General features: G+C 44.1%; 1 protein-coding gene and 1 pseudogene across 1 annotated transcript in view; both read left to right on the top strand.

The window, feature by feature from the left end:
• The window catches only part of DERA (deoxyribose-phosphate aldolase), a 56,039-nt gene extending 48,372 nt beyond the window's left edge, over positions 1-7,667 (top strand). The window contains exons 8-9 of the mRNA XM_054187922.1: positions 3,410-3,559; positions 5,301-7,667. Coding sequence (XP_054043897.1) covers positions 3,410-3,559; positions 5,301-5,357 — 207 coding nt within the window. The 3' untranslated portion in view covers positions 5,358-7,667. The remainder of the gene's footprint in view (positions 1-3,409; positions 3,560-5,300) is intronic.
• A 245-nt stretch (positions 7,668-7,912) lies between these two features.
• Positions 7,913-17,266, top strand: LOC128907942 (uncharacterized; annotated as a pseudogene).
• The last annotated feature ends 596 nt before the right edge of the window (positions 17,267-17,862 follow it).

The raw sequence follows: 17,862 nt of genomic DNA, 5'->3' as shown, positions 1-17,862 counted from the left end.
TCTTGATGCATCCCCTGCTGCGTTTGGGTTTGGGTTTTGTTTCACCCTTTAAGGTATTTAAATGGTCATTTCCATTAATAACAGGGTAAATCTGAAGCTGACAGTGACTGGCATACTCCCGTAAACCTCAGTGGAGCTATACAAATTTATAGCCATTGAGAACCTGTCCAGTGTACACAACTGTATGTTTTGGCTTTGTTCTGGCAACCCAAGGGATAAATTCTACTTTTTCCTCCCTTGCCCAGAGGGGCTTTCCAAGGGGGCAAGAGGGCAGATCCAGTTGGATCCTGTTATCTGGGATGGAGGGAGAGAGAGAGGGACAGGGGCCAGAAGAACATTGTGTCCTGGTACACGTTTATCCATCAGGTCATTGTCAAGTGAAGTCAGTGGAGGCAAGGAGCAGGGGGAAGCGTATGGCAGAGCCAGTGATGAACTATCCATGCATCCATCCTTGCGCTGAAGCAGTGAGAAAGCAGAGGTTATCCAGGAAGGCTTAAGCCGTCTCTCCCCTCCTTTTTCCATGGGCAAGTGGCGGCTGCCAATTAGATCTGGTGCTGGTGTTCAGCAGTGGGCTTTGTCCTCACCTGCAGCCTCGGGAAAGATAACCGTATCTCTAGCTAAGACCCTCTCCCCATTTCTGGGTCATTCTTCCATCATCTCCAGCTCACCCCTTCTATCCCTTCTGCAGGGGTATGGTGTTAGGACGTGGGATGAGCAGCGGGATAGGGGCTGAGGTGGCTTCAGGGGCTGTTGGAGCTTGAGGAGCATGTGACAGCAGGTTAGACGTGTCCGTCTGCTCTCTGTAGTCATCTAGATGAGGCCAGTGTGGATCCCTGGGCTGTCCTCACTCCTCCCTTCCCCAGCCTGCATCTCTCTGACACACAACAACTGGAGCAGCTCCGATAGTCTTCCTGCTGTGGGAGCATCATCGCTGCTGCCAACCCAAGGCAGGTCCCTGGGGCCAGGTGACTCACCTTGGCACCAGCGCTGCTTACGCGAGCTGTGTGCCAGAGATTGGGCTCTGCTGCATTAACACAGCTTTGTACCTATAATTGGATATAAATGTTAAATTCACCTTTTGCTTTAAAAGGATGCATTCATGGTATAAAATGTGTTATTAAGAATGAGTGCTTATGTCTGTCTGCATGTGTGTGTCAGTGAATTAGATGTAAACTGACTTTATGTGCTTTTATTAACTGAAGACAATATTATCGGTGACAAGAGATTTCTAAATGGTTTCTTTAACAAACTAATTTTGCTGCTGTAGGGATGCTTTCTAGCAAGGCGTTGGCTGGGAAAAACAGGTTAATACAGAAATTAAACTTCTTCGAGGAAAGGAACAAGTTGCAGAGTAACATTTATTGAATGATAAGCTGTGGTGGTGATATGAAAAGTGTGCAATATAATGGGAAATAATCTTTTCCTGTCATTATTGAAGGACATACATAAATTGGTTTTTCTGTTGGGAAAACCCCCAATCCAGAAAAACTTATTACTTTTAATAATATAAGGTGAAGAGAAAATTCTTGAGGAGATGAACTTATTAAGCAAAATAATGAAATGCTGTGAAACAGCAGGAAAGTGGTAGCTGGACTTTGTACTGCTCTTGAATTAAATTCCAACCCCCCTTCCTTTCTGCATTTTTGTGGCAGTCAGATGTGCCGTTTGGAAAGCTGGTAAATGGAGGAGAGGACAGGCTTGTCTTTGTCAGCTTTTTTGCAAAGAAAAGAGCTTTCAGAATTTGCTAAAAGGGAAAGGAATTCTGCATGGTGTTTTTAGTTCTCTTATTAACTCTATTTTACTTGGTTTTGCCACAGATTATCTCAAAGAGCTGTAATATTTCTAGGAAGAAACCTAAATTTGAATTTCATTAGAATTTCACTTCCTGAGGGAAAACACATTCCCACCATTTTAATTTTTTGTCTAGAAGATACTTTTCCAGTTGCTGTCGTTTAAATTCCTTTTGGAAATCTAATGTTAACAGATGTATGCATACACTCATGCATCCATCCGTCCATCCACAAAAATACAGTCTTCGTGTTTTGGATTTATCAAGCTTTTTCAGTTATTGTTCTTTACAATCTTGTTGGAAATATGCTGTTATCACAATGCTTTAGTGTGAGAGAAGGATTTATTCTGTGTTTGCTTGTCCTGAAATCACTGTAAAAAAAATTACCAAACACATTTAAAAACAGATACTTTTTGATTCCAGTATTACATCCGTAAGTTACAAAGAAATCCTCAATGCAGTGAGGTTTCAGGAATGTATATACAGAAATCAGAATGATAATTGTTGCGGAAGGGGGCTGACAGGAAGGAAATGAAGGAAATGTAGAAAGAATCATGTGCTGCCGTGAAGATTGTTCAAATTTAATATTTTTTTTTTTGATGCACAAACACTTTTTCCTAATTCTCCTTGTTTTTCAAGAGCTTAATAAGCTGCTGCAGGCCAACATTTTGGCTAATGCAGGTGACGAAATTTTTGATGAGGGATTTGATAGCTGCGTCTCACAAGCTCTGTCTCAGATTGAGATGCGTTTAAATGGCACGTAACCAAAAGACTGGCATTAGGGGTGCATGCCAAGTCACCTCAGTGCTGGCTCTGCACAGCAGGTCGTTCATGGGATTCAAGATGTGCTTTGCCTCCAAGGCAGGTTTTTTTGATGTGTGTACCTCTACATACATGGCAGTTCACCTGACCAAATATGACATGTATCTCACATCAAGTGACTGAAAGCTTATCCAGCATGTGGCAGAGAAGTTTTGCAGTTCCTGTGAAGCACAAAACTTTCAAATTTCGGTAAAGACAGACCCAATTTAATTCCCATTTGTAAAATTTTAGTGAAAATTAACCCTCTGGTAGGTTTGAATCATGTATAACCCAATAATGTACAACTGTGGTGTACAGGCTTTTTATAAATCACAGCCATCTCCCACTGCTTCCCATATGAGTCAGCTGCCTCGTGCTTTATTTCAGCATCTTTGGTGTTATGTTATTGCATGTATGTTTGTTGTTATATATTTGGAATTAGATTGTGACATGGGCAGTAGGTGGTACGCAGATATTCCAGGTCCTGCCTCAGTCCCTTGGCCTGACATGTCCTTAGGCAAAGTACTCCCATTAGACCTCAAACCCAGCTGCTGAGAAAGTGCACTGGGGTCAGAAGTGTTACTCCCTCAGTTGTGGTCCCTTAGGAGGAAAATGTTACCTTTTGCAGTGATGGTTGAGGCTTGATAGCTCTCAGCACTCATCCAGAGTTTATACTGCGTGGAGTCAGATACTTACTGAGTAGAGTTGTTACATACACCACAGGCACTTTGAGACTGCAGGTGTACAAATGCTGATTGCTCTTCTAGGGTTGCTGATGAATGAAAATGTGTGTTGCACTTCTTTTTTTTCTCTATAAAGGTTGGATTTAAACCTGCTGGGGGCATTCGGACAGCAAAAGACGCTATTACTTGGCTTATGCTGGTGAAGGAGGAACTGGGAGTGGAATGGCTAACACCAGAGCTCTTCCGCCTGGGTGCCAGTAGTTTGCTGGAAGACATTGAGAAACAGGTTAGTTGTTAATCGTTTTCAGCTTGGTGGAGAGAAAAAGTAATCTTTCTAAATGTGCTGGCTTACTGTTTTTGCAGAATGTGCTTTTTGGTGCTGTTTAAAAGATAATAGAACATACATCTAATTCATTATTAATGACAGGTTCACTTCCAGCCCAGTATTTCTTTAAATTTGGCCTGTTATTACAGACATCTGGGACTCTGGTATTCCAGCAGCTGGCGATTGCCTTGGCCAGGTTTGCGATGTGGTGTGACTCTATGGAGACTTTTGCAAATGTGTGGTAGTGCGCTCCCCTGCACTCCTAGCTGTTCCCAGTTCAGCTGACCCTCAGAATATCTCAGAGACCCTTTGTGTCACTGGGTCGCAACTGTTCACAATGTATTTTCATGCTGTGGAGAAAGTCACATCTCATCCTACATGTGGTACTGCCGGTAGAGAAGGTTTTACATATTGATTATTTTCTGGGGGGAAAAAAGCAATTGACTCCTACAAAGCCTCATTTTTCTAATTGCTTTTATTTCTGTGCAGTGACACAGGCTGGTCGCTGTGTTTCCTGGCAGACAAAGAGTGTATGAGGTGCAGTGTCAATGTGTAGTTCCCGGTGGGAAGAAGGGTTCTGACCTATCTACCCGTGATCTACCTCAGTGACGCAGGGTATCAGCCCCGGAGGGTACAGTGTGGTGTCATAGGAACTACTAAACCACTAGGGCTGCTGAACTTCACTCCCATGTTCATTAAACCCAGGAGATGAGGTGATATTAGCTTTAACAAAGAAAAAAGTCTGAGAGTCCTCGTGCTGTTGCTGCTGGTGGGAGAACATGAGATGTAGGGGATTTAGTGGAGAAAAAAAGCACCAGTCTGTTCCCTTTCCCACCTTTCCTAGCAACTGAAATACTGACATGTCTTAAGAAATATAGAACAGCTGAGAGATGTCAGGTGAATATTCATGACGGTTGAAAACCCCTGGCTCACTCCTGCAATGAGAAAAATACTGGCTTGCTTCATTGCCAGGCTGCCTCTGCCTCACTCTTGACCTAAAATTATGTCCCTGGTTATGACACAGCAGCATGAGCTTTCTTGTTGCCACTGCCATTGCTGCTGAGTCTTACAACACAGCCAGCGATTGTGTCGCACGATTTCTTCTGATTTTTTAAGGTTGGCATCCTGTTATCTGCCAGGGATTGCAGAAATGCCCCAGTCATGACTAAAACTCTGCTATGCTGTGCCATCTAAAGACACGTAAGATAAAACGTCCCAATCATTATATTCAATGAAATAAACAGATATTTAAAAAGACCCAAACAAACGTAGAAAATGGGGAGAGCACTCCCCCACCTCCAAGACAGGACAGGTAAAAGAATAGTTTGAAACAAGCCATATAAAAGCATAAGCAATTTGGGATACTTTGAATATCACAAAAGAATACTGAAATTGTCAAAATCAGATTACAGTGAGTGTAAAGCATTGTCTTCTACCTGGCTTTTTTTGAAAGCTTAGTTAAAAGCAACAAGAGTCTTTGCTTCTTACTTTTTTTCCAAGCAAAGCAGCAAGAGCCCGTAGTTCAGATCCTATAAACAAGGCTATAAAGGTATATTACATCATATTTTATGCACGCACCCACACATACACAAACAAATATCCATCATCTTCATCTGGCATGCCTTTAATTTGTTACTTCCTTGACAGTTTCAGATTTATAGTCGTATATAATTCCATCATAAATTTTCTGTTTTTCTTGCAGATTTTCTATCACGTGACTGGCTCTTACGCACGTCAGCATGACCTGGCAATGGCTTAGACACAAAATCAACTCAGGATTACTTTTACAAAAGAGGTCTTTAAGCAAACAGCATTCAGAAGTCTTCTGACAACCAAGTACATATGATAGAATTAAAGACCTAATTCTCCCTTCTTCATATTTTATAGTATTTAAAAATATGCTCAAGTCTGCTGGTTGTACTTGATCCAAAAGCAGAAAAAATGGTAATTCTGAAATAGTTAAATAGTTAATACTTACAGATTTGCAAAGTTAATCTTGCAAAGTCTTCCTCAGACCAGCCTGAAAAGCTTATTAATGGCAACACTGAAATACTATGAAAAAGATTTAGGTGGCCTGGTAACACTTTGCAGTCACAGAATATGAAATATCTATGGAATGTTTCAGATTGCTAATTAAGAACTACAGATCTTGGAATAGCTTTCCACTCACCTCAGACAAAATCTTCTGCCACAGACGTGTTGCACTATTAATTGTTATGTTGATTCAGTTTCAAGCATTGTAACCTGAGAAAACGAAACTTGGCTATTACTTTCTTTTATAAAATGTCTCTGTAGCAAAAAAAGTCTTTTTTTTTTTTGGTATTTTTTTGCCCCAAACTTGGGTACAGACATCCATATTTAGACCCTTGAATAAAGGTGGCTTGATTTCTAGAACAGCTGAGTATCCACAGTTGCTCCTGAAGTTAATGGGAGCTCTGGGTGATCAGAACAACTGAAAATCAAGCAGCATCTATATAGGTGCCTAACTATGCATTCAGCGGCCTATTTTTAGGCATTTCACTCTTAAAATTTTAGTCTAACTTGCTTAGAAGCTCCCATTGCTGTCTCCTGTCATTTTAGAACACATTCATGCAAATCTTTCCATTTTAATGTAGGGGGCTTTGACTGTCAGTTTGCAGGTGTCACTGCTATGCTGGCTGAACTTCAACTTTGCCGTTCTAAAAGCAATTCTTTAATTTAAAAGGTGATTTGAATTTTGTCCTTTACAGGGTTTACAGCTTTAATGTAAAAGGTACTTTTCTCTGGGCGCACTAAGAATAATACCAAAATCATCAACACCTTTTGAATATTAGACTGGAGCTAGTAAATTCATTATTTCAGAACTGCATTCTGCTCACTAACCAGAGTTGTACTAAAAACTTAATTATCTTATCATCATGACTAGTCTCACTGACTTAAGTAGGTCTCATCAGGGAAGTAAGAGGAGGAGGATTTTGCTGTAAATCAAGCTACAAGGTACATTTATTACAAAGAGATCTGTGTTTCATAAAGATAATAACTCTGTTATTTGTCTGGTTATACCACCTGAATCACTAGTGTCTATAAAACACCTTGGACAGATAGGAAAGCTGAATGGGGAAAAACATATATCAGAGAAACAACATATACAGAAAGCAAAATCCCTATATGCACTAAAAATAGGCCTTAATTTCCCAGGAAGTAGTTAACGCAAGGCGCTCGGCCTTTTTCTGGTTTAGGTCTCAACACAGAAAATGAGGCTGAGCTGTGACTATATTTTCACATGTCTGTTTTCCTGGAAAGTAGCCTTTTTTGCCATGGGTTTTCCTTCTGATTTCACTGCCATTTTCTTGAAGGAAGAATCCAGTGCCTGTTCGTGTATTTACAGGAAAATTCTGCTGCTGAGTTTTCAGGAATACAGAGCCCATTTTACGAAGTCAGCTCCCACCAGGTGCTTGCCAGGTTGACCCTCTGCCATGCCCTCCCAGTTTAGCTCTAGCTGTGTAAATGTTAAGAGAGTATTTCAATCCTTTCATAGCAGAAAGATTCACCTCACTTGCAAAGCACAGTTTTTCATTGTTGGTTGTCTTTTGGACATTTAGGGTGAAGATAGAAGCTATTTTTTGGAGATGCTTTAGTCTCTAGGTGAAGGACTCCGTGTAGTTCCTTAAAATTAATGAAGGTCCAACTTTGCCGTCTAACTATTTAACATGAGTACCTCTCAGAACAACCTCACTGTTTCCATGGGAACTACGTGTCAATTAATGAATTTGTCAGGAGGAATTACTGTATTTCTGTTGTCAGCCCCCCTTCGTTTTCATGTGGACATGGGCTGCTGCTGGTTACTTCGCTTCAGAGGGAACAGGCTCCATTTGTGGAGGGAGAGGTTTGGCTTCCTGAAAAGTTGAAGATAGCCACTTCCCTTTTCCATGAAGATTACAAACTCACTGATGTGAAATGGTGTGCAGCTCCAAGCCAACCAGTGTTTTGGGAGAAGCTGGATCGGAAAGTAACTTAAACATTTTTCCTGTTGAAAACTGTAGTTTTTTGGGGGAAAAAAAAAAAAAAGAAACAATGGAAAAGTAACAGAATGTGTAAATGCATTCAAATAAAGATGATTCTGGTTTAAGGGTGGGTTTTTTTCAAGGGATAAGCAGAAGGCTCAGTGTTACAGAGTGACAGGTTGTCTTTGTTAACTTCTCTGTGACTCAAGTGGGTTGTATTCATAGTATCTGTGGTTGTGGACCCCCAACATGACCCAGAGCCTCGTCTTTCACTCCTCCTACAGAAGCTGCTCGTACCAGCCAGGTACTGGCCTGTTGACAGCCCTAGGCGATGCGAGGGAATGAACGTGGGCCCATAGTCCCATCAGGAGCAGCAGGGGACCAGGCTGGAGACATACAACAACGCATGTCCAAGGTGGCCCATCCAGGAGACAGCTACCAAGAGCGCAGGTCCGAGGTCCATCCCAGAGGCCGGGCTGGAGACTGGAACTCCTGCAGTTTAGCTCAGGGAGGTGCTGAGGGCCATGGGCCGAGCTGGAGTGGGGCTCCTGGCTTCCTGCTGTGGGTCCAGAAGTGTCACTGGGCTTATTCCAGTAGCCCGTGAGAGAGCCAAACACAGGGGGTACAGGGAGTAACATGAGTTTTGAGCTCAGGTTGGAGACTGGCGTGGCAGGGCCTATGCCCCCACCCACGGGGAACTGGAAGCGCCCACGGTGTGGTCTTCTAGGCTCGCTGCCCTTCATCCTGACCAACACTTCCGCTGCCCTTCATCCTGACCAACACTTCCACTGCCCTCTCTTCCATCTTCCCCATTGCTGACGGACGTTTGCTGCTATTTAGTTCCCGTGGTCAGGGGGTGGTTGAGATTTATTGCTGCAGCTGGTTGTCACTCCTGCGGGCAGCACGTGAAAGGCGATGGGGACCTGAACTCAGTCAGGAACCAGGGAGGGAGTGACGCTCCATCGCTGCGTAGACTTTTTGGGAAAAGTTCAGATTTAGCGCTGTGCTTCAGGCCATTAGAAAAGGAGCAGGCAATTATGCGCTCCTGTCTAAATATATTTCAGAGTATAACATATGTTTTGTGCAAGTCAGTCTTGTATACTAATTTATTATTTTTATAACACTTATTCATTTAGGATTTTAAATAGCTTCATTTTGTAGACCACATTACTTTGCAAAGAAGAGAATAAATTCAAGAAGAAAGTCAAGTAGAAACTACAAATCTAGAAGATTCTGCATCAACTTGTTTACAAGAAGGGGGAATTGGGAGAGAGGCTAAGCTTTTTTTCTGGTTCGTAGGAAACAAAGATATTAAATAGTAATTACATGTGAAGTGTACATATCAGCTGGGGCAAGTAATACTTTGATATCTTTATTTCATCAGTCATATAAGTTCATTCTTTCATTTCCTTTCTGAAGCAGGGAACATGCATTATATACCATAGCACATACTACTGAGACAGAAAAAACGGATCTGCTTTTAATTTTATTTTGCTCAGTTGGAACTTTGGCTCCCTGCCTCCCTCCCCTGGGGGGACAAAAACCCCGCAAAACAACAACAGCAAGTTTTATCCAAATCTTGGTGAGCTTTTGCTGAAATTACCAGTGCTGACATCTGGATGATGTGTAGTGTGTGCAGTAGGAGTAGGAGGAGGGAACTGCTTTTAATTAGATGTAACCTGCCCAGGAGAGAAGGACGGAGAATTGTCCATCTGGTCAGTCCTTATTTAATAGGGGGCAACCAAGGTTAAGAGGATTCTGAATATGCAAAGGTAAAATTACTGATTGACTACTTTTATTAAAATCCCAGAAAGCCAGACCTGTGCTAAATTAAGAGTTGGTAAGACTTAGGAAGAAAGAAGCATCAAGAAAGGTCACACCCCATAAAAGCAAGAGTAAGCAAGTGATGGGTGACCATCAGGTCCCAACCAGCTATATTGTAGTGACCTTCCTCTGTTGTAGACAATTTACAGATCCTTCCCCTTCTGTGAGGACCTACAGTAACCATTTACCAAGAGAAAGTGTCACGAAGTTGTTTTAATATCCTTTAAAGAAATTTAACATTGATGCAATGAAGGAGTGCCAACAAGATGCTCCAGCCATTCCTAATGAGTCTAGTGATTTTAAATGGCTCTGTCATGAGCACCGGGGACATCTTGTGGATTGCTAATTCTTGGAAATAACAGAAAATATGGCCTTCTGGAAGCAAAGCTTTCTTGAAGCGTAACAGTTTCAGATCTCCGAGATCACAGGGAGTGTTTGAAAACACTGAATTGTAAAAGCATCAATTTTGAATTGCTTCCTTAGCTGAGATGAAAACAAAGGATTTTTAAAAGAATGTTAACAAACTGAGGAGGCCATGCTGGAGTTAACTACACTTGTTTTTTTAAGTCTTGCTTTCTCTATGGGAGGAGTAGCGGAAAGAGCTTTGCAGGCTCAGCTGGTGGAGAATAGCATCATCTCCATACAGTACAGCATCGTATAAAACCAAACCCCAAAATGGATGATGGTTTGCCCAGAAAAACAAGGGAAAGCTTTATAAGCTGATTTTTCCATGTCAATAATAGCACAAGCTCTGGTTTTATTCAAAGACTTACATGAGTTCTCACCTATTTACTAGTCATAACAAACAAGCGAACGAGCAAACCAGGCAACCAGTTCACTTCCTACGTCTGGGCCGAGGCCAGTGACAAGGCTGGTTTGGCAATCCCGCGGGTTAGGGGTCCCTGCCACTGTCACAAGCTGGAGAGCAAGTGGGTTGATGGAGGAGCCTGCCAAGGCTTCCCATCCTGCAGGAACCGTCCCGTGCTCCTACTGCCTGAGAGGTTGCCCTGGGGACAGGAAGGTGCTAAAACTGTCTGTAGCGATTACTGATCCATCGAGAACTCTTTGTTTTTTTTTTCCCCCCACCCTAATGCTCAGAGCTGAGCGACCAGCTTCTGAGGAGAAGCTGGAGAATGCATATTCTCCATGTTTTAATTTAATTACACGTAAGTTGATTAAGGATGTTATCTTCATTTCCAGGGGAAATGAAACATTCAGCCGGCATCGTGTCAGAAGGCTGGCTGAAGGCTGGCACGTCTCAGCGTTGGCTGCGTTCTGCTGCCTTTAGCAGAGCCTTGGGCTTTCTTCAAAGTACAGGTACCGGCTGACCCAGAGCATGATTTCTAGCTTTAACTTATTTAAAGGCATGAATTGAACCAGAGCAAAGAATGACTATCCAGGCTCTGAACAAGAAGTGCTTTGTCTTCTAGTTAGCCCAAATCTGTCCAATTCCAAAAAAACCCCCCGTGAATGCGCCATCACCCCATCTGATGGCGGCTGTAACGAGGCCTCTGGGAGGACAGTGATAGGAAGATGTAGATAAAGGAAAAACAGAGGGGTAAAAAGAGAAGTTGTGAGAAGTAAGAGGGATTATCACCACCGCTGTTACTGCTTCACAGAAGTGTAATCTTTTGTGATCTCTTTGGAACAGGAGGTAAATAATAAAACACAGGGGAGGGAAAAAATTAAAATAAATGTAGTGTGTGAGTGCATGTTAAAACAGATGTCAGATTAAAAATAACTGAAAAGAAAATTCTACTGTAGGGGAAAAACTGCTTTTTCCTTCAACATTTTATATTCCACCTTCATTAGGCGGAAAGTGAAAGAGCTGTAAAGGAAAAGGGGAACTTTTGTTGTTTCCCTCTGAACGTTAAGAGAAGCCTAATGCGAGCGCAGGGGGGATGCTCTGGCGCGTGGTGCTGGAGCAATTCTCACGGTGAAGCCCAGAAGCAGCAAGGATGTTAAACAGATGCACTGTGTGCGCCAAGCCCTGGGACTTGGAGCTTTAAACCTGCAGTGCTGCACATCCAGGTGGTTTCATCCTCTCCATCCTCCCTCCCCGAGTCCCTTCAGGGTTGACGAGTCCTCTAATGTTGTAAAAAAATAAACCCTGCAATCTGGTAGGATCGCATCATCCCGTAATGCCCCTCTAACTATAGATCTAGGCACCAGGGACTTCGTTCTAGTTTCTTCAGCACTTTTAAACAGGCTGTTTCAGTGTTTGATGACAGCAGAGTGGGAACATCTACACAAACAGGTATTTTTCCCCCCATGGCAGCCAGTCCACGCTCATCCTTGGAGATGGCAAGCACTCACAAAAATACCGGTGCCACTCTGTGAAAGAGTGTCATCCCAGGTCTCTTCTGCTAAACGTGCTTCAGAATGGCTCCCGAAAATTCGTGGTCTGAAAAGTGACCTGCCCTTCACCTGTTTAAAGCTCAAGGAGCTTCAAATAAATACCCTGAAGATGTGCCGTGGCTGGACTTCGAACTACTACGTTTCTTGGCGAGCTAGCATGGGTCGTTTGGCTTGTTCAGATGAGCTAATGAAATGAATGAGAATAATTTTTATATGGTTTCCTCCTTTATTCCTGAGTGTGAGATGGAGGTTTAAAAAAAAAGGCAGAGCTGTCTGTGACTAATGCCTCAGCTTACAGGAAGAGTCAGAAATGACAGATATCTTTGGCTACCGTTACAACGAGAATGTCCAACATACTCGAACAACTCGACGCGATCCAGAGCAGGCATTTTCCTACACTGTTTGAGAAAAATGCCGTTACTTTTCCCTACCATTATCTTACCTTGAGCGAATTCCCACAACTCCTATTTCTTTCAGACACTTATGCTAAGGAGGAGGCAGCTGAGACAGAAGTAAAAGGCATCCTAAAAGGTATCCCCAGCAGACTGAAGGCAAAGCTGTTTCGTAATTTCTGAAACTTTTCTTAAGCTTGTCCTGAAAATGCCAAGGAAGATCCCAAAACAGAGCCCTAATGAGAACCGCTGCCGAGCAGGAGCAGCTTGGCGTTGCGCTGGGTTAGGATTTGCCGGAGACGAAAGAGCAGGCGTAGCCCGAAGCAACTTCCACGCAGCCGGTCGGGGTGAAACGGGTGCATGAGTACCCTACTCGTTAAATGTATTGCGTTAGACTGCACTCAGATGAGACGGTATTAGCAACGTGTAACATATTCAGAGACGATCGCTAGGTATGAGAGGGCACACCCTGGACACACACCACCTCTGCCCAGGGGCTGTCTCTCGCAGACACAGCAGAGAAGCAGGGATGTCCCCAGCAGCAGCGACTTCCCCAGCGAAGGTGGGGAGGCCGAGGTCTCCAGGAGGTTTCACCTGGGCTCTTCCCGCCAATATAATTTCCTTCAACCCCCCCCAACCCCTGCTCCTCGCTGAAAAGAAAACTCCTGACCTTCTGCTCTGAATAAACAAATAAATGCATAAATAAAAGTCACTTCAACTGCAGGAAAATATCTGTCCGCTCTTAATTGAGCGTGTGTTTTCAGAGCTGCCTCCTCCAGGGGAAATTTCTTTGTTAAGCGTTAATTTCATTTCATTTTGCTGAACGTGTCTGCCATTTTCTCCATTAGAGGGCTGCAGAGCAGTGTGTTACAGTGTTTTAGAAACAGATTTCAACCTGTATATGTACTTTGGGCCTAATTTCCCGCTGTATAGCTCTCCTCAACTCAATGGGGTGTAAAACTGGTGCAACGCATGGAGAGGAAAAAAAATGCGCGGTGCCTCAGAATACATCAGTGCTTTGGGTTTTGCTGATGAGATTAAGAAGTGCCGAGATACTAAGACAGAATTTTAAATACACGTGTGACAGGTGAGGCAGATGAGTAAGTTAATTGCTGCTTGTGTGTTTGAACACAGAGTAATTGGTCAATAGGGTATGTTTTCAGAGAAGAGTAGTGAAGTGCATGAGCAAAGCACAAGTAGAGCTTTAAATCCTTCCTTAGAAACTATGCTTATTCTAGGCAAAAGTTACGAGTTTCTAACACTTTTAGGAGTCATAAATGTTATATTCTCCATTATGCTCCAATTGTGGCGTTGGCGAGCTAATTGCTTGGACTGAAATTTTCTAAGTACATGTCTTCCTCCGCTGAACTTTCTTCTAAAAAAGAGTCAGAAAATAAAGCTGAATAAAAATACGGAGTGGGCTGGGGGGTTTCAGCCCACACCGAGAAACTTCGGCAATTGAGCTCTGTGAAATTCCCACATTTCAGAGCATGAACCTGTAGCAAGTTGGAGAATGGTCCCGATCCTCGGCACCTGCCTTTCGTGGTGTTAGTACACAGCGTGGTGCCAGCAGGAGGAGTGTAATTCCACCGGCGGGCAAAAGCTAGACTGGAGGGGGTGAGAGACACTGGCACAGGCTGGAGAAATAAAGGAAACTGGGAGAGGCGGTGGGAGCAGGGAAAGTGGAAGGACAGGCTTGGGGTGGGGGGGAGAGATGCCTCAGAAGACCAGAAGCAAGAACTGGCAGCGAGAGCGAGGTGATCCGGGCAAAAAGAACGGGAGTGAAACTGCCAGAAACACAGTGCTTCCTCAGGAGAGGAGGATTACTGAGACCAAAAGAAAATGGTTCACAGTCCTAATCTCCCGTCCCTGAATTTAATTTTGGGAATGGCTGGAAGAGAGAGAGACAGACAGATGGATCAGGGACCAACATTGTCACTGAACGCAGCATTTACAAAGGTTGAGATGCAGTGGCACAGGCAACCTCAGTACTTAGTGTTTTGTACCTTTGAAATGCTTTGCCCTCCAGACCTCAGTGTTTATTCCTTGTTTCTTGTCGTGCATGTTGTAAATTTAATTCATCCAAGCAATTAACTCATTGAGGCAGGGATTGATTTTTTGGTTCTGTTTTCGCACAGCACTCACTGCGATGTGTGGTGGTTCCTGGCTAGTGCCCCCACATGCCCTAATGCAAACGGGCAATAGCATGTTGCTGGAGGTAAGTGTGAATTCCAGCCACGGAGAATGATTTGATGCAAAATACGGGGATCGTATCAGATTTGCACCAGGCAAAAATAACAAGTGGGAAATTTAGGGTGAGTAACAACAAGTCCTTGTGTAAGTAGTTAGACGAGGCTGTTTGGTAGCCCACCAGGGAAGCAGCAGAAGCCCCTCAGCTGGGACCCGACCAAATATGAGACAGCGACGTTCAGAAAGCTCAAGCCTGTGTGGGGAGGCAGGCGGGCTGGATGGTCTAATGGGTCCACTCCATTTTTAACTTCCCTGATTCTGCACAGCCTTCCCCAAAAGCCAGCACAAAGGAATGTCAAAAGATGCGATACATATTCATGGACATTTCTGGAGCTGCAAACTATGAAAAGAAATCAAGTCGTTCTCATCCATGGACTGAAATTGAGAGTACACTCTAATCCAAAAGGATACCAGCTCGCAAAGTGGTGTATGAAAATCTTATAAAGCTCTGCAACACTCCATAAATAATTTTCAAACAAGAAGCTTTTTGTTTCAGTGATGGCAATACTAAAAAGGAAGAATGGCAAATAGCCGTCAAAAAACGGCTGAAACAGCCTGCACTCTGTACCGATGTTAACTTTAATCACTGCGAGAGTTACACACAGAGTTATCAGTCATTTATTAGGAACCGCAGATGATCATTGCAGAGGTTTAGATTAACGCAGACTGAAGCCTGGTACCTTGCAAATGGGGCACTACGTGACGGGCGGCCTATGGAATAAACATTCTGGCACGTCAGCACGCTATAAATCCTCCAAATGAAAGAAATTAAAAAAGCCAGGAGCGATTTGGAAAATGATTTACGGTTGGAGGTGCACCTAGGAGTGCTTTTTATTGTCACGGGAACATCTCCTGTCACATCCTTAAGGTGCCAGACCCACTCTGCTTCCCTGTGGGTTTCTTGGGCTGCCCTGTGAGTGCGGGTGGTGCGGAGGCCGCACCACGGGAGGCGCTGGGTGGTGGGGGGGATGCGGGCACTTTAGCAGCAACCCCCTGTTGTGAGGGTTCACTTCGCACAGCCCGCGGGTGAGAGAGCTGCAAATCCTTTCTGACGTTTTAAGTATGCGAAAAGACACCAGCTGTGGGGTGGGTGGTTTTTTTTTTTTTTTTTTTTTTTGCTTTTACAGCTATACCATAACCATGCTCCTAAGTGCACATATAAACATTTCATAACATGGATCTGGAATAACGCTTGAAAAATAAACTTAAGAATAGTTCCTAAGCAGAAGGTATTCTTATCAAAATAGCAGTCTGTTGCAAGTCAACCCTTTGCTCCATACGTAAAGAGATGCAGCACTATCTGTTGGTGAACTTCTAGTGTAAATATTACTAAATGTTTCACTGAAATACACTTTTAGTACTAATACAGATATGTTGTCTTAAACCAAAAGTGCTTTCACTATAAACTGAAAGGCAAAAGGTTGTGGTTTGCAGGCAGAGTACTCTGTTGCCTGTCTATCTAAAGAATAGCAGTGACGATGCGAGTGAAAGCCTTAATAACTTGTATAGTCAAGATATGGGCACGACGGTTACTCCTGCCCCGGGCCCACGATTCCCTGAGCCATGGACACAAACCTACCTGCAGCATTGCTGCCTTCCTGGGTTCTCCTTTGGGCATGCCTTCAGGCGCTTGGCCCTGTGCCTCTTGTTCTTTTGAGGTGGCATTGGGGTGTCCCACACAGGGTGCCGTGCACACTCACCCAGCAGGGCCAGCTGGTTTGGATTAGGAAGCCTGTCTGATCATTACTGCTTCTGTCCACGGCTGGAACAAAACTTTAAAAAACATAGTTTGCAAGGGTGATCAGGAATAGTGTGGTGAGCCAGACTAGGGAAGTGATCATCCCCCTGTACTCGGCACTGGTGAGGCCCCACCTCGAGTACTGCGTTCAGTTTTGGGCCCCTCGCTACAAGAGGGACATTGAGGTGTTGGAGCGTGTCCAGAGAAGGGCTACAAAGCTGGTGAGGGGTCTGGAGGACAAACCTTATGAAGAACGACTGAGGGAGCTGGGGTTGTTTAGCCTGGAGAAGAGGAGGCTGAGGGGAGACCTTATCACCCTCTACAACTACCTGAAAGGAGGTTGTAGAGAGATGGGGGCTGACCTCTTCTCCCTGGTGACAAGTGATAGGACGAGGGGAAACGGGTTCAAGTTACGTCAGGGGAGGTTTAGATTGGATATTAGGAAACATTTTTTCACTGAAAGGGTTATTAAACATTGGAATAGGCTGCCCAGGGAGGTGGTGGATTCACCATCCCTGGAGGTGTTTAAAAAAAGGGTAGATGGGGCACTTAGGGACATGGTTTAGAAGTGGCTCTTGTCAGGGTAGGCTAAAGGTTGGACTCGATGATCTTAAAGGTCCCTTCCAACCTCAACAATTCTATGATTCTATTCTATGATTCTATGATTATTTCAGTTACAGGCTTACACATCTCCCAGTGTTGCCTGTTTTCTTAGGTGATTGTGGATACCTGTATCGGTCTACAAATATTTCCTCCTTGTATTCCAGCAGTTGACTTCATAGAAAGGGTTAATTTTGCATCTACCTACCGATCCTTCTGATGTTCCCATCCTGGGGCAGCGCAGCAAATCAACTTTTATAACTTGGTTGGAGGTCGGCTCTTCAAAGCCAGCAGCTCGGGGGCTGTCCTATAAAACTCCGCGTGTGTTTGCCGAATGTAACTTTTCCTTTGCCGGGCTTTAAGCTCCTGCAAAGTTCTGTCACCCTTTTTGGGGAGCCTGCACTCGCTTACCCCCATGCACATCTCCACCTCCATCAAGACCAGGCAGTGTCTCCTCTTCCCCAGGGATGCTGTGAGCGGACTGATGGTCCGGGGCACCACGCGTGGGGACCTGCACCGCCAGGTGGGGTATGTGGCCTTGCAGAGTCCCTCTTCACCCTCGCGTGGGGTGGATGTGGTGGGAGGGCATGGGGTTAAAACTTTTTGGGGTTACTTATGGAAGGCCTTTCTTGAATTTGCAAGTGTTTCTTTACATTTTGTAAGTGTGTTGTATCATGGTTGTGCTGCTGATACTGACCCTGGATGTATAGTTCACTGATTGCCAGTTAATTACTTGTCATTAATAAATCAATAACCTGCTTTGATCCTGATTTGCTTTAAACCATATGAATTGAGCGGCTTTTCCCTGCAACAACACTAATCTTTCTCTGTCCGTTGCTCAGAGACAAACCAATGAAGCTGTAAAGCAGAGCTCTGAATGCAGGTATCCCTTTGCACGTCCCGTACCTCATCCGCCACGCTGGAAAAAAGGGGCAAAATGGAGCTGGACATTAAGGGAGGAGTTCCCCATGGCACTGGAAATGAAATGTACCGCTAAACATGTTGCAGGGTAGCAATGACTCTGGGTGGAGGAGAAGACCAGCAAGCTCTTGCCACACGGGACAGTACTGTGAGTTGTACAAATTGCGCTAAGGGAAACTGGAGGGACTGGAGCTGTCT

The sequence above is a fragment of the Rissa tridactyla genome, chromosome 1 (assembly GCF_028500815.1).
Source record: "Rissa tridactyla isolate bRisTri1 chromosome 1, bRisTri1.patW.cur.20221130, whole genome shotgun sequence".
Lineage (NCBI taxonomy): Eukaryota > Metazoa > Chordata > Aves > Charadriiformes > Laridae > Rissa > Rissa tridactyla.
Note: the sequence above shows the minus strand (reverse complement) of the source record. Positions and strands in the feature narration are given on the sequence as shown.